Below are 17,791 nucleotides of genomic sequence, written 5' to 3' on the forward strand. Positions count from 1 at the left end.
AATCTGGTTTATAACAGGTTTCAAAATGAATAAAATATACTGAAATCTTAAATGAATGATGAGCATTCCCACATGACAAATTTGAAAGTAAACCAAACAAGGGATCTTTTTGTCAAAACAACCAAGGAAGCCTCAACTGTAATATAAGAAAAAATAAATAAAACAAAAGATACTGACACTGACTCCCAGGATAAACCAGAGTACTAACCAATATGAAGTCAAGCACAATAAGCATTTTGATCAAAATTTTGCATCTGAGAATTATCTTTTCACTGAACACTGGCAGTAGCACTTTACAGAATCTTAAACAGCTCCATGAAAACAACTTTGAATTCTCTACTTTTGAGGAGTCCTGTCAAGATGAAAAAACTTAAAATTTTATGATCTTAAGAATCAAAAGGATAAAAAATAAGACCTTGCAAGACACATCATAACACAGCCATTTTTTATTGCAACAAAACAGCAATTTTTATTTTTATAAAGATGTGTAATGTGGTAACCACAATGGAGTGGAGCAAATATTTATCATTAATTAAAAAAATACTTTTGAAGGCAGGAAATGTGAAATTTTGATCTGAAAGAGGCAAGTTTTGCCATTCAATGGATGACTGTATGTAAGATGCTTTCTAATTCCGTCAAAGGGTGAAAAAGAACCCTTACCATTAATCTTACTTTTCCATAAGAAAATCAACACATTTAGTTGAATTAAATAATGTACACTGATGTTTTCCAACTGAGGAAAAGGTTAATAAAATATACATACTGTAGATACTAAAGCACTGGGCTTTGGTAAAGAAACTTTTAGCATTAAAATAAAAATATCACACTGATACAAGATATGGAAAATAACCTGATAACTTCAAAATTACTGCTGCCAATCATTAAAATAAAAAAAAAATAAAAAAAGAGAACTGGATAGTACTGTACAAATAGAACAAAAAACATTTCAATATACTGTTTTCCAACAATATCCAGACATGTGGAAGTAATGCACAAAGAAACAAAGCAACATCAAAATTTAATTTAATGCTAAAGTCTCCTATGCTAAGGATTAACTAATTTGTGTCAGTTGCATCCACAGGACAAGAACATTAATCAAAAAGCTACACCGAATAGTCCCAGGTACATGCAAATGTGCATTTGATAATCAAAGAGTCCTATGAGCAAATGTGAAAGGGAAACGGACTTTGGGAACTGGTATTGATAACTCATGATATGAATGAATAGTGGCATTAGAACATCTATGTAGGTTCAATATTAAGAAGTTCAGAGGCCAATAATTAAACAGTCAAAACAGTAACAAAGACCCTTCTAGGAAAGATGAAATTGACTAGACCGTCAGCACCTCCCTTCATTTTCTAGGTAAATAAATGTTCAGTTCAAAACTACGAGACCCCAAGGGCTAAGTTTTTAGTAATAATCTCTAGTTTATCAGTTTTCTAGAAAATAGGAATTTGAAGTAATTAAGGGAGTTACCACAGGAAAAAAAAAATCTAAAGGTGGCAAACTCAAATTACGTGACAGAAATTTCCATCCCTTCCCATCCCAGGGCAACATGGCAGAAGTGACAAAAAGAAAGTCAACTCGAAGTTTTAGAGATTAAACATCCCTTGAAAGACACAGTTGATAACAACCGTACTACATCCCTGAAGAAATCTCAAATTTTTGTTTAGGTGGAAGAGCATTCGACAGACAAAATCATCCAGCTACTCCCCACCTACTTTTATAGCTAAGTAAATCTATATACAATTGTAAACTACACCTCCTGCAATTGAGGCTTCAACATCCCACTAAGTCAATTCCCAATTAACCCTGAGGCTACAAATTGGCAGACAAAAATAAGAGGCCTTTAATTAGTGAGACACAGGACAGCAAAAGGAACCTTTAAATTAACCGAATATCTTCTGGAAAGCAGAGACCATTAAATTCAAGGTAATACTTGGAAAATAGGATGATCTGTGAGATTATTTAAATTCAAATGACAGATTGGGGAAATCTAATTCCGCTGAACAAATAAGTTTCACAATATCTTTTAAATAATCAAAATTTAAAACATGCAGAATTCTCTCTGCAAATGAACCAAAGTCTGGCATCATTTCAATATATAACTATATTAAAATGCTTCTACATTTGCCGAATCACAGGTCCGATTGATTTTCGACTGCACCAGTGCCTGCGGACTCACCAATATCACAATAAGCATGGGGTACAGGCACTCTTGAATCCAATTCATTCCCATTTTCATTAAGCCAATGTTCAGAAAAATTCATATTTGAAAAATTATGCATCATGAAACAGTTCCAAAATAGGGCCCACTGAAGCCAGGAGTTTTGCATGACAAAATTTTCTGCAACAGGAGGGAACTGCTGGGATGGTGTAGTTACCTTCCTGGAGCTCCTGCCTTCCACTCTTCTGAACGACTGTGAAGTGCAAGGGTTTCTAGTAGTTTTATTAAAGGGTTTTATCTGCTTAATCCTCAGATTTTGTACTTTTTTTTCTGGGCCCGATTTCACTTTCTTAGTTACATAACCTCTTTGCGATGTCATGTCCATTTGGGATTCTTTTCTCTTCATCCTCCTACTCAATATAGCTGGAAAAGTACCAGAATTCTTGGGGAAACTCACAAAGGATTCCCCAATTTCACTTTGTACTTCACCCTCAGAAACATTAACCGGTTCTGCTTCTGTGGCAGTGTCAGTCTCTGAGGAGGAGCACTGGGAAGCCAGTTCCATATCTACAGACTCAGTGTCTGTTTCATCATCAAATCGCCTCGACTTCATATGGTTCCACATCATGCCACAGAGAGAACATAGCTGGCCATCACAATCATGAGCGAAGTGTTCTAGCAACTCTGCCTTTATTTTTGGAGGGGTTTTAAGCATGGTGTACGTTGACTGCTCCTTGTTGATAGATTGCATAGTGTCCTCTTCAAATGAAACCTCCAGATAATTTTTCTCGGCACAGACTAATCGATGCTTCGACAATTCTTCATGTAGTATATCCTTATAGATCTCAGACAAAGGTACTGGAACACGTTCTTCCTCTCTCTTTACTCCGACGTCACTTTCAAGAACATGCAAAGGGGAACTTGGCTCTTCCTCCTTCACCTCAACAAAATCTAAATCCTGATGCAGTGATACTTCTTCTTTGTCACGATTCTCTACATCAGTACTTGAGTCACTTTCTTTCTTCACAACTCTCACTGTCACAGTCTCTAATTCCTGCAACTTGATCAGTTTCCCATTCTCACCCTCTCCCATGCTATCTGGCAGCTTGTCATCCTCTACCTTAATACCCGACTCCTCCAACGTCGAGGCCACTGTTTCCCAAGCAAACCCTGCGCAAGAAATAGTCTCTAGGGCTGCATCTTCCTCTTTGAAAGGTTCAATGATATCCCCTTCAATATCCTCAATTGGCGTTGTAGGAAGCTCTAGGGGTCTTCCTGAACAGCTCAAATCCAAAGGCTGGTGAGAATTGTATATTCCATAAAAGCCCTGTTCATCTGAGGGCAAGGGTAAATCAATAGTTTTGCTGTACGGTGGGGTTAAACTCATTAAAGCCAGTTCACCTGAAGTAGGAGCAGAACTGCCCTTGATCGACATCCCAGGATGCTTCACTGGTTCTAGCAATAACTCTTCACTTTCTGCAAGACTTCCACAATCCTTGATGGAGACACAAGCACCTAATTCTGGATCACAGGAAGTTAAAATATTTGAAATGTCTAACGTGGGATGAATACAAGATTCTGCTAAAGCCAGCATTTCTGGATCTATGTTATTTAACTGTGATGCTGCAGAAAAACACTTGGACTCCTTACTTGTGTCTGGCAAAGCATCAGTTACACTGATAGAGCACTGGACATTTTCCCCAGAGCTACAGTTCACAACAGTCTGCGGGATCAAGAAGGGACCAGAACTAAACTGAAACGAATCCTCTCCTGACGAAATAAAGATAGATTTAGGTGGTGATGCTGGATCTAAAGCAGAGACAGGACTCAAAGTGCCATAATCACTGGTGGGAGATGGTTGAAGCAAAGAGGGAGAGGCCAAAATGACATGCTCTAGACTTAATGGGATCGGTTCTTTCGGATGTAGCTTTTTGAAATGCTTTACAAGGTTCAAGTTAGTAACATAGAACTTGTCACAGATAAAACAGTGATATTTAGTTGGGACTTTATTACGTGCGTGATCTTTCAAATGTTTGACAAATATATCCCTATCTATAGCTTCATTACAAATTGAACACAAAAGGGCAACTTGGGGCCTGGCAACAGGTGAATGTGATGGGACAGGGAAAAAAGTTGGGATGTCAACTGCTCCCTTGCTATGCTTTGGGGAATCTTCTTGAAACACAGTGAAGGGAAGGTAAGCGGGGACAGGAGGTACTATAGGGGTGGGTGATATGGGACGTAGAGAAAGTGCAGGCGGAAGACACAAGTGGAGAATGGAAACTTCATCCAGCCCTAAAGCCACAGACTCCAACTCCTTTTGGCAACGGGAGGACTGGCAGGTATGAGGGGGCTTGTACTCTAAGTCAAGACTCTTCCCTTCATGCTTACGCCTCTTTCTGTAGCCACATCTACAACTGTGCCTAAGGAGGACCAGTGTTAGCCAGTGCATGCAAAAGACAAAAACCACATCTCTATGTTTCTTTCAATAAAAGATGGCAAAATTAAAAAAAAAAAAAAAGCATCATGCACTGTTATAACATATAAGCAAAAAAGCAAAGGCATCCAGCAAGAAAGAGGTTCTCAACAGTTTTAAGCACCATTATTTATGAACACTGTACTGAAAAAATGATATTGTTATGTTTTACAATAAAGTTTCATACATACTTACCTGCAGATATATACATAGCTAAGACTCCGTCGTCCCCCGACGAAAAGAAATTCAAATTTCGCGCCACTCGCTACAGGTAGGTCAGGTGATCTACCGGCCTGCCCTGGGTGGCAGGACTAGGAACCATCCCCGTTTTCTATCATATTTTCTCTCTTCCACCTGTCTCCTGCGGGGAGGCTGGTGGGCCTTTTTAAGTTTTAATTGTATATATCTGCCAGGTAAGTATGTATGAAACTTTATTGTAACATAACAATATCATTTTCATACAATCAACTTACCTGTCAGATATATACATAGCTGATTGGCACCCTTCGGTGGAGGGTAAGAGACAGCTACTATATGGAATAGACAGGTAAACAAACATATGTTGTAGGTATAAATAAAACCTTGGTTCCTACCTGATAGGTGGTAGACTGGTGGTGTTTGCCCAGTAGTCTGCATCACCTCAAGAAAAACTTTAGCGAGATATGTGATCTATGGCCAAGAGTTCTTGTGGGTCTGCCGATGGGTCTTACCCACTTACTCAGCAGAGCCTAAAAGGACTTTGTCAATGGGTGCTGATCCACTTATATGACAATACACCTTATGAAGGAGCACACAACCAATCCGACCACCTGATCCTAACCATGTGTTAGAACTAAGGATTGTTACGAGTTATCCCCGAACTCGTCACAACAACCGTAACTCAAAACAAAAACCACTACGACACATACATAATTTTTCAAAAAAAAATTATACTCAACTAATTGGATATGACGAGAATTCTCTTATGAACAACATAGACGGCCGCCCGTGCGAGCCTGAATCCTCCATTGTTTCGAAGAGATTCTCGACCATATCCAAACAGAAGAATAGTATATACATTCTAAGGATTGGTTGTCGGCTCCCGTACCCAGAATCGTATCTGCCGATACGATAGACCTAGAGAAAAGCACTTCTCATACGTCACACGCACGTCTTTCAAGTAATGAGATGCAAATACCGAGTTGCATCTCCAATATGTCGTATCTAATATGTTTTTTTTAAGGTGACATAGTTCTTATAAAACGAGAGAGACGTCGCAAACCGCTCGTACTTCATGAGCTTTTACTCTCAGAAGTTGCAATTGTTTTTCGTCCGGACAGACCTTGTGAGCGTCCGTAATGACGTTCCTTACAAAGAACGCTAGAGCGTTCTTTGACATCAGTCTTGTGGGGTCTTTGACCGCGCACCAAAGACCTTGTCTAGAGCCTCCCAACTGACGTTTCCTCTGAAGATAGAACTTCAGAGCTCTAACAGGGCATAGAGACCTCTCTGCTTCTCTGCCTACGAGACTAGACATTCCTTTGATTTCGAATGACCTAGGCCAGGGATTCGTGGGATTCTCGTTTTTCGCTAAAAACAGAGTTTTAAACGAGCAAATCGCCGAGTCTTGCCTGAATCCTACTTTATCCTGCAGAGCTTGTAACTCACTAATTCTTTTTTTGCCGTTGCTAACGATAAAAGAAATAGGCATTTTCTAGTTACGTCTCTAAATGAGGCCTGATGAGGAGGTTCAAATCTATCCGAAGACAGATATTTGAGGACTACGTCCAAATTCCAGTTCGGAGGTACTGGCTCTTTAGACTTTGACGTCTCAAAAGATCTTATGAGATCGTGGAGATCTTTGTTATTTGCCAGATCTAAACCTCTGTTCCTGAATACAGCCGAGAGCATACTCCTGTATCCCTTTATTGTGGATACGGCTAGATGCGATTTTACTCTCAGGAATAGCAAGAAATCCGCAATTTCCGCTATAGAGGTAGAGGAGGAGGACAACTTCTTGGCTCTACACCAACCTTCTAAAGACCTCCCACTTCGACTGGTATACCTTCGAAGTGGAGGTTCTGCGAGCTCTCGCCCGATCGCGCTTGCCACTTCGCGAGGGGAAAAGCCTCTCGCTCTGACAAGTCTTTCGATAGTCGAAAGGCAGTCAGAGCGAGAGCGGGGTGGATTTTAGGTTTTTTTTTGGATGGTACCTCTTGAAGTGTGGTTGTTTGAGAAGATCCGTCCTTCCTGGTAGGGATCTTGGAAAGTCTACGATCCACTCTACCACCTCCGTGAACCATTCCTGGGGGGCCGGCCCAAAAGGGGGCTATTAAAGTCATCCTCGTCTCTTTTGACGCCACAAACTTTTTTCAATACTAACCCAGGATTTTGAATGGGGGAAAAGCGTACACGTCCACTCGAGACCAGTTTAGCAGGAAGGCGTCTACCATAATTGCTCTTGGGTCTTCCACGACCGAGAAAACACTGGGAAGCCTTTTTGAAATGTATGTTGCGAATAGATCCACGTGAGGAGTTCCCACAGAGACCAGAGATCGCGACATACTTCCTCGTGCAGAGTCCATTCTGTATGAAGGACCTGGTTCCTCCTGCTGAGCCTGTCCGCCCTCACATTCCTTACTCCCTGTACGAACCTTGTCAGCAGGGAGATGTTCCTGTGAGACGTCAAAGTAATAGGTCCCTCGTGAGTTCGTAAAGGAACGAGGAGTGAGTCCCTCCCTGTTCCGAATGTAGGCAAGTGCGGTGGTGTTGTCCACGTTTACTTGTACTACCTTGTCTCTCACCAGAGGTTCTAGGCTCTTCAAAGCCAGGTGAACGGCGAAGAGCTCTTTGCAATTTATGTGCCAGGACACCTGTGCTGGTTCCCAGGTGCCTGACACTTCCTCCGAGCCTAATGTCCCGCTCCCCAACCCGTCTCCGACGCGTCGGAGAACAACACTAGGGGTCTGGGTCTTTGATCTTAGAGAGACCCCTTTGTTCTCTTCCAGACGGCAGCAACCACCACTGTAGGTGTGGCCTTTACCTCCACTGGAATGGGGAAAACGTCCGACAGTTGTCCGTTTTTCCAGCTCCAAGACTTCTTGAGGAAGAATTGAAGTGGACGGATTATGAAGTCTTCCGAGAGGGAAGAATTGTTTCCAGCGAGGAAAGCGTCCCAGAAGGCCTCAACCATTCCTCACTGACGTTTTGCTGTTTACTAAGAAGAGAGAGATTATCCTCAAACCTTTTTCGGTTCTCTCTTGCGAAGGAAAAAACTCGAAAACCCCGAGAATCCATCCGAATCCCCAGATAGACTAGGTCTTGTCTGGGGGTCATCTGAGACTTCTCGAGGTTCACAAGCAATCCCAACGCCTTGGTCAAATCTAGAGTTAACTTTAGGTCCTCCAAACACTGTCTCTCCGATCTGGCCCTGATAAGCCCAGTCGTCTAGGTACATCGAGACATTCACTCCTTTGAGATGAAAGAAATCTCGCCACATTCCTCATCAGGCAGCCCTTGTGAAGACCTGAGGAGCTGTGGACAGGCCGAAACACAAGGCTCTGAACTGAAAGATCCTTCCCCCCGTCATGAACGGAGGTACTTCTTCGATGAAGGGTGGATCGGGAACTGAAAGTAGGCGTCTTGGAGATCTAGAGACACCATCCAATCTCCTTGTCGTAATGACGCTAGGACTGAAGCAGAAGTCTCCATGGAGAACTTCTCCTTCTGAACAAAATTTGTTCAGAGCGCTGACGTCTAGTACTGGTCTCCAGCCCCCTCCGAGGCTTTCGCCACTAGAAAAAAAAGGCGATTGCAAAACCCCGGGGAGTTTGATCCAGTACTAGTTCTACTGCACTCTTGTCCCACAGGTTTGTTCCACCATTGATCGAAGAGTATCCCTCAGCACAGGATCCTTGTACTTGGCTGATAGTTCCCTTGGTATAGACGTTAGGGGCGGAGTATTCAGGAAAGGGATACGATATCCCTTCCTTAAGATCTTTAGTGAAGACGCGTCTGCGTCTATCAGTGTCCAGGCTTCCACGAATTCCAGGAGCCTGGCACCTACTGGTGTTTGGAGGAGAAATGTTTTCATTTGCCCTTTTTAAAGGGACGAAAGGCGGACCTACCTCTTCTCTCTGGAGCCTTCCTTCTTGCGGGAGGTCTGGAGATCGGACCACCTCGAAAGGGCTGCCTAGAAGTGCTAGGTTCTTTCTTGTCCGACACTAAAGCAGGTTTTGGTTCTTCTTCGTAGCTGACTGCGTCAGAAGATCCTGTGTCGCCTTCTCAGTTAAAGAGTGAGCTACGTCCTTCACTAACTTAGAAGGAAACAATAGTCCGAAAGAGGAGCATATAGCAGAGCTGCCCTCTGCGCATGCGAGACTGCCTTTGTTAAGAAGGCGCCATACACTGTCCTTTTCTTCAAAAGACCTGCTCCAAATAATGCAGAGACTTCCAAAGATCCATCCTGTACTGCTTTGTCGATGCACGACAAAATGCATAACAGGGCTTCAGGTTCGATTCCCTGCGAATCGTGAGCTTTCTTGGACATCACCCCAAGGGACCAATCTAAGAAGTTGAATACTTCCAATACATGGAAAAGTCCCCCTTTGAGGAGATGATCCAGTTTCCGAAATACTCCAAGTTATGCGGGCAGAATTAAGACTAGGACGCCTTGAAGCGTCAACTAACGTTGAAAAGTCTGCCTCTGTAGTAGGAAGAGAGAGCGATACCCATATCCTCCCCCGTCTTGTACCATATGCCTCTTTTCCCAGCTAACCTTGCTGGAGGCATGCAAAATACTGTCCTGGTTAAGTCTTTTCTTTTCGACTTCATCCAGGCGTCTAAGGCGTGTAAAGCCCGCTTCATCGAGATGGTGGGCTTCATCTTCAGAAAAGACGAAGTCTTCTTCGCCTTCGCACTCGAAAAGAGCGAGCGCGGAGAAGGAGGAGCAGCCGGAGTCAACTCGTCTCCGTATTCCTCCAGAAGCATGGTTGTCAACACCTTATAGTTAGACAAGCCCTCTCTTCCAAGATCGTCATCCTCCGAGTTTCGTTCGAACTCGTGATAATCCTGAGTTTCTGTTCTCCTTTCAGAATGTTCCTCTTCTGGGGGAGACAAACTCCTGATCGGAGAGGGGCTAAGGGAATGAAAGTCCTTCCTTTTTCCCATTCTGATCGACTTGGAAGCCGTCACAACCTGCGGCTTCTCTCGCGCTTTAGAAGACGGTCATGTATGACGCTTCCCGCCTCTCCGAGCGTCATGTATACGTCTCTTGTTGACGTTTAGAAGACGCTTCGCGTCCGGAAGACACGCTTTCGCTTTCCTAAGGGCTTCCATACGCGGTCGTCACAATCCTTGGACGGAGCGGTCCACGTCTAAGATCCTCTTGATTTGACGCTTCACTTCTAAAAGACGTCTTCCGAGCAGGTGCTGAGAGGACGAGACTTCTTAATAGGAAGCGTCACGTCCTTCCGACGGGGCGCTTAAAACTCCCACAAGAGATGATAGTGTTCTTGCACCGCCATAATGATCTTCCTTGACGCTTCTCCTACGTCTAGCGCCTGACGCCCTTCGTCATCACTCGGGGAAGAAGCATGATTGGGGTACTTCCTCATAAGCGTCAGGTGACGTTGACGCCACCTTCGCCTTCTTAATAGCAGACGGGGCGTCATCCGAGAAGCGCTCCTGGGCTAGAATCAATGTCTTGCTTCATATGACGCTTCAGCGGTCTCGATAAGGTCGACTCCTTCCACCCTCGTTTAGGTGAGGGAGAGGGAGAGGACGAGAACCACTCCGAAGGACGCTTTTCCTGTAGCGCCCTTGAGGCTGGCTGCCATGAAGCAAAGCTTACGCTGCAAGGGACGTCTGACCCCGTTGGGGATTCCCCACGACCTCCCTTAAGGGCTTTCGACTTTCCTTCTCCTCTGGGCATGTGAGCTTGGAAGAGGTTCTAGGCCTGGGAGCGCCGCAGGGACGATCAAAACGCCCCCTCCACAACACTGATAGGGCTCACTTCACTAAAATTTTCACTATCACTAGCCTTACCTTTCGAGTCCGCCATCTTGGACTTCATGTCTCGAATCGTCGCTTTCAGATTGGCGATTTCCGATGCCGAATCCCGAAAAGACACTCTGAGAATGAGATTTATAGGGAGAATTCTCCAGAAGTAGGGTTAGAATTATTTAAAGGCTCAATAGGCTTGAATTCACACCTTTCAGTCTTCTAACTCTATCCCTCTCTAACTTCTTCAAATAAGAAGTCAAAGTCTCCATTCTTCTGCATTCAAACTCTCGCATTCCTTACAAGTGTTTTAGTAAGCAGAACACTGCACCCCCCTACATTTACGGCATACAGTGTGAGGATCAACCGAAGCTTTCGGTATCCTCACCCTGCAGCCTACATTCACACACATTCTCACACTCACATTAGAATCAGACATCCTGAGAAAAATCCAAAAGAGTTATTCCAAAAACAGTCCACAGTAGCGAATGCCAAAACACGATCCAAATACGTCACCAAAAAGTCGAAAAAACGTTGATCAATGTTGAAAAAAGAATCCAAGTCAGGAGGTAATAACAACAATGCTATACCACCGGCGACAGAGAAAATATGATAGAAAACGGGGATGGTTCCTAGTCCTGCCACCCAGGGCAGGCCGGTAGATCACCTGACCTACCTGTAGCGAGTGGCGCGAAATTTGAATTTCTGTCGGGGACGACGGAGTCTTAGCTATGTATATATCTGACAGGTAAGTTGATTGTATGAAAATTATAATTAAATGAAGTTTTATTAGTACCTACCCAGTAAAAACTTAGCTGTAGAAACTACAGCTACGTAATTACTGGCTAAGTTACACTAGTAAAAATAAGAAATTCTACTAACCCTATTACAACAAAGTGATTTAACCTGCTGTCTATTACCTCCTCCTTGCCGTTACGTGCAACAAATGGGAACGTTCAAGCGCCTTATGTAACTAAGTCAATTATTCAGCAATGTTTATGTTATTAAGCTACAAGTAAATCAGAAGCACAACCAACCCATCCAGTCATTCCACCGCAAGACAATTAAAAAGACAAAAACAAATAAATTCCCCGCTTTCAGTGCAAGCAAGCATACAAAACGACTTACTTCCCAATTTAAACTGATGAACAAATGTCAACACTTACTTCTTATTACACAGTATGTCATTAATTGACGGCTGAGCTGCTGCAGTCGATTTAGTCGGATCTTCGGGGTGGGGTCCAACATCTTTGCCAGCAATCCAAAGTTCATACCTCTCGGGCTGGAATCGTTTGACAAACGTGTCCATCGATATCTTGACCATATCCCCACTGAAAAATAACAATCACAAAATAGACATTGTTATTCAAAGACTGAGTGCTGAGCCAGCATTTAGTCATTCAGTACTAAAAATATATGTGGATCCAACATATAATTGATTGATTGATGTTAGATATATCTTAGGTCGTTCACAACAAAATCTGGGTAATTGACACCGAAATAAATTTAAAAAAATTTTAAAAAATTAAAATTTTTGATAAATTTCATATAAAATCTATAAATATATTTATATAAAAATTTTTATTTGATATTATAAAAAGTTCTTACATAGACAATCTATGTATAATTTAAATTTGGTTAGGGAGGCAGCCTCCCTCATAAAAATATATAACTGCTCTATATTACAATCCTTTCCAAGAATTGTAGCTAGGATAAAAAAATTACCTACTCTGTCACGACCCCAAGACATGAACCTATGTCTTAAATTCCCAAGTCTGGGACATTCAACCAGCAAATGTCTCACAGTCAAGGGCACAGTACAGTTCTCGCAAAACGGAGGATTTTCACGAGACATCAAGAACCCATGGGTGAGTCTTGTATGTCCAATCCTCAATCTGCACAACATCGTTTCTTGTCTCCTTGGCATATAAGGATATGACCAAGGAGACACTGAAGACGTGATACTACGCATTTTTTGATTGTTTAAAATATCCTCCCACTGGGACTGCCAACATTTTTTAATTCTCTGACCTACTAGAGGATACAAATCCCGATATGGTAGTAGGCATCTTGTGGTTCTGGGGAGCTGACCGCAGACTTTGCAAGTTGGTCAGCTTTCTCATTCCAGCCACCCCAACATGGGAAGGCACCCAACAGAACTTTATTTCTTTCCCTCTTCTTTTTAGTAAAAGCAGCCATTCCAATATATCTAAAATCAGAGGGTTTAAAGGGTTAAAAGATTCCAGTGACTGAAGAACACTTCTTGAGTCACAATATATAATAAAATTACTTTCATTCCGAATTAAAACTTCCTTTAAAGCCTTTAAAATTCCATATAACTCTGCTGTAAAAATTGATGCAACAGCTGATAACCTGCCACTCCTCTCTACATCAGGGAAGACTACACCAAAGCCAACGCCAGCATCTGACTTTGAGCCGTCCGTGAAAACTGCAGTGGAGTCGTCATGTTGCAAGGAATGTTCTAAAAATATTGACCGCGTGGCCTCACTGGACAATTCTGTTTTGGTAAAATTGAAATATCTGCAGAATTTTACCTCTGGGAAGTTCCAGGGGGGACTAACTGAATATTTTGCTGGTAAAATCCCGACCCTTGGCATGTTTAATTCACGAACAATGGTATTGACTCTAAAAGCGAATGGATGAAGTTGCTTGGGGTGATTTTCATAAAACTGCCAATGCCTTTCATTTCTCATACAAATGCTGGTTAAAGACTTAGGTAGCCTCTGGAATCTATACCAGCTCCGAACCAGCAGACGCTTGTAATGAAGATCCAGTGACACCTCATCAGCATCTACAAGCATGCTCTCAGTGGGAGATGATTTAAATGCTCCAGTACACAACCGTATTCCTCCATGATGAATTGAGTTGAGCATTTTAAGGCTATTTGGCTTTGCAGAAGTGTACACCTCACACCCGTAAATTAATTTTGAAAAGACCAAGGCTTTATATAATCTCAACATCTGAGTTCAGTCTGCACCCCACGAAGTGTGAGACACGACTTTCAGCAAATTCATTGCTTTTAAGCATTTTGCCATAATATATTTCGGATGTGGAATCCAGGTCGGCTTGCTATCAAAAATCAAGCTAAGAAACCTTGTTTCACCAACACATGGAATTCTCTGCCTATGAATGAATAGATCTGGATCAGGGTGGATTCCCCTTATACGACAAAAGTGCATAGTTACAGTTTTACTGGCGGAAAATCTAAAACCATTAACCTCAGCCCACTTTATTATATTATCAATGCAGAGCTGAAGGCGGCGTTCAGCCACTGCCATCCTTGATGCTGCAAAGGAAATCGATAGGTCATCAACAAAAAGGGTATATGTTATATCTGGGGGAATTATTTTAGAAACCCCATTGATTACCAAGGCAAACAAGGTTACACTTAAAACACTTCCTTGTGGTACTCCTTCTTCCTGATTGAATATCATCTGACATTATTGCTCCAACCTAAACCTGAAATATCCTATTTTTTAAAAAAGCCTTAATAAACAGGGGCAAATTGCCTCTCAGGTTACATTCATAAAGGACCCTCAAAATGGAGTGCATACTCCAGTTGTGGAGTGCATACTCCAAAAACCACACTGAGCAGGCGACAGATATTTACCTCTTTCCAAGTACCACATCAATCGTGTGTTCACCATTTTTTCCATGATCTTACACAAACAAGATGATCTTACACAAACAAGAAGTTAATGCGATAGGACGATAATTTTCTGTCTTGAATGGATCTTTTCCAGGTTTCACAAATGGATCCAACATATAACCCCATGACATTCGTAATGTTTTGATCAATCAAAATACTCAAGTTGAATTAGCACCAGAAAAGGACGTTACTATCACATATCAATACACACCTTCCTATATTACCTGAAATGCCTTACTACTATAGTGTACAAATCATGTAAGCATATGCTTTTCCTGATGACATGTGAATGAACCAGAATTCTTACCTAAATTAGCAGAGCCCAGCAGAATGAATGAACCAGTGTTCTCAACTAGGCTAAACCTAATCAAAATATATAAACTGGGAAAGGAAGAGAAATGTGGGGCTTGCCCCCAACAGATGGACTGGCCTTCAAGGATGGAAGTTTTGAAACTAGAAAATAGAACCAAGAAGGGATTCCAAAGCCACCTGAGGGGAGCAGGGACTCCCTCGATTGAAGAATACATCTCACATCATCTACTCTTGATAGAAGTTCAATTACTTTTTATAGTGATCTCATTATTTGGAAAGGAGAAAGGATAGAGAGGTGGATGGAAACTAAACCTTGGAAGCATTTAACAAGACTAAACAAATGGATCCTGTTTGGATAAGGTCAGGGTCGACAAATGAAGGAATAGCACGTGCGTGATTAAGAGTGCAGTAACAGAAGAGGGCTGGGAGGAAAAAACAATTGCTGGCTAAAGAACAAGCAAGATAAGTATATTTTACTGATAATGAAGAGCAATGTTACTGCTAATGGGAGAAGAAAGTGTAATTAAAAGAATCCAGAGAAATACCACTTGATATGACGCAAGGAGCAGATGTAGTGGTTTACAAGTGATATGAAGTGACAACAAAAAGCTATACCTAAAGAAATCATTTATAAACAAGTTTGGTAAAAGGAACTTTAAACCAAAATAGTGCTTAACCTATTGGAGATATCAAGCTTGATGACGAGATAAAAAGTCTTCAAAGTCATACTAAGATAATGACCAAATACAGTAAAGCATGTCCACACTTGCCTTTGCAAAACCTTAACAATTATGCAGACTAAAAGACTTGTAAAGCACAGGAACCCATTGGCTACTATACACTTAAAAAATTGACAAATACAATCCAAGCGACATGCTTGCCAATCTTTCATAGCAAAGGACTAGAAAAATCCAGTGACTGGAATCACTTCTCTGGAAAATGAAAGCAGTAGAATGTGGCCTTTTCACTATGATAGTTACAGATCCATCTGGATGACAGAAAACAACTGAAATTTTAAAAGTTCAAACAGATACCCGAAAAGTAAAATCATACTAGACATATTCAAAGGGTGAATAGCAACATAGGAAGGGACAGGTATGAAAAATGTACACTTCTTACTGATAGCTGCAGAGTAAAGGAAGTTTTAACATATGTGGGATTTATGACAATGATCCACAGCTTTTGTAATAATTGGTGTTGCAACAACTGTGGACATTGGCCTTGATAACCAAGGTAAAGACTTCACTGAAATTAGTTGTCAAAAGTCAGGATTTCTGAAACAAATCACTTGAGAATAATCAAGTTGAAAGGTTTATATGTAAGCCTGCTGGGAACTGTCAAATACCAGTAGAGGAATGACATTAATATGGGAGAGAGGGGTAAAACTGCAAATTGTCACTAAAATATTACATATCAAAATCTGGTGACCAGACGTACTACATACCGACATTGGCACTGCGTAGCACGTTTGCCATACTCTACCCATCTTGGCATGGCAAAGTTAGTTGATTCAGCACAATTAAAGCCGTGATTGAATCCAGCATGATAACCATAAGGAAAGGTGATCATGATTTCTCCAGCCTCCTGAGTGATCTGCAAATTGAAATACAAAAATGAGTGCCACGTATACTTCTACAATACTGTTGTGATGATCAATCATCTTTAAAACCAATACATATGTCATAACATTAGTAGTAGTAGTAGTAAAAAAAGGCCTTCAAAGGCAAGGCAAATATAGTTATAAGAACTAAGCCTTTAAACAATCCACTCTTCTCTAGCACAGGCTTGTCTTTGAACAAACTTCAATAATATATCATTCCTTCCTAGCTAAAACCATTCAATGAAAACTGAACACAATAAAAATAAAAAATGAGGAACATGCAAAACAAGACCAACCTTATTGAAAGGAATAGAATACTGTTTAAGGATCTGTGGAGACATCAGCGTCATCTTGTGCCGTAGGTAGGCAGGACATGCTTTGAAGGAGTTGGGGAAGAAACCATTTGCCAATCTCTCAAGTCTTCGTCCGTGTTCTGGAGGGATGGAGTACCATGTCTTGGGGGCTCCAAAATGTAAATAGTTGATACTGTGGATACAAAATTTACCAGTTCATCAATAACACACCTATGTTCTCCATACACTCAACTTTTAACATTAAGCATCTAAACTCAACAAGTTTTAACTTCCTATAAAAATCAGATTCTTAGTAGTTTAAAACTTGACTAAATCAGTTACATTCAGTCTGCTAAATTTAAAGGAACATTCTTGGAACAGTATTTCTTAAAGAAATACATAAGCCTGCTCTACATGGCATAAAACAAATTCAATAATGCAATCTCACACAAAATTGGCAAATGTACTATAGTTAAAACACAAAGTACTCTATTCCTAAGAGTAAGAAAAAACCTAAATAAACTGGCCAACAGGCTCTATGCATGATACTGATAGTTAAGATAGTACATACTATCCTCATAGCAATTTTTGGTAAACATATTTTCTGCAGACTGTAATCTAAAGTAAGCCACTCATCATACCTGTAAAGTATTTGCGCTACAATGTAATAACCTTGAAGCTAATTCTTGAAGCATTAATATGCCAGAAAAAAAATCACAGTTGTCTGTCTCTGGAACGTAAGCAAATATCATACAACACCAAGTCCTCTACTTATTTCCTGAAGTGTTACAAAAAATAAAACATAAGTCACATTCCATGAAATCAATTCACAAAATCCAAAATGGATTCAACTACCTACCTGTATAGGTCCATATCTTCTGTGTGCCAAGCAAAAGTTGTCTTCCACATACCAAAGTAGAGATAGGCTGTGTTGACACCTTCAATACTGATTCCGTAGTCTTCATTCACATAGTCCAATATGGAACCCAACCGATTAATATTCCATTCCTGTAATCAGATGAATTTGTAAAATAATGGATAAAACAATAAAATGTATATTTATTTATGGCAACTATTAATATTAACATTCAAAAGATAAACCTTATCCATACAGACCGAGCCTACAAGGGCATTGGACTTATATTTATGCTTTAAAACTAAAAAGAAATCAATGAACACTCAGTAAAAAGTGCATTAAACAGGTTTTGACAAGTAAAACCTATTTCTGGTAGCAGAATGCCATTTTTAATAACAGACAAGATAGCCTTCAGAATGGTCACCATACCATAAAATT

At 41.1% G+C, this 17,791-nt stretch overlaps 1 protein-coding gene across 3 annotated transcripts in view; it reads right to left on the bottom strand.

The window, feature by feature from the left end:
- Positions 1-17,791, bottom strand: part of LOC135203058 (uncharacterized) — a 43,729-nt gene that overhangs the window by 16,499 nt on the left and 9,439 nt on the right. For 2 of the 3 annotated variants that reach the window (XM_064232770.1, XM_064232692.1), the window contains exons 5-8: positions 17,357-17,505; positions 16,501-16,690; positions 16,049-16,197; positions 11,789-11,953 (exon numbers count right to left, since the gene is read on the bottom strand). In XM_064232770.1, the coding sequence (XP_064088840.1) occupies positions 11,789-11,953; positions 16,049-16,197; positions 16,501-16,690; positions 17,357-17,505 (653 nt within the window). Of the gene's footprint in view, positions 1-431; positions 4,591-11,788; positions 11,954-16,048; positions 16,198-16,500; positions 16,691-17,356; positions 17,506-17,791 lie in introns of those variants that run through there. The other variant, XM_064232854.1, reaches the window with a different exon arrangement.

This window comes from Macrobrachium nipponense, chromosome 11 (assembly GCF_015104395.2).
Source record: "Macrobrachium nipponense isolate FS-2020 chromosome 11, ASM1510439v2, whole genome shotgun sequence".
Taxonomy (NCBI): Eukaryota; Metazoa; Arthropoda; class Malacostraca; order Decapoda; family Palaemonidae; genus Macrobrachium; species Macrobrachium nipponense.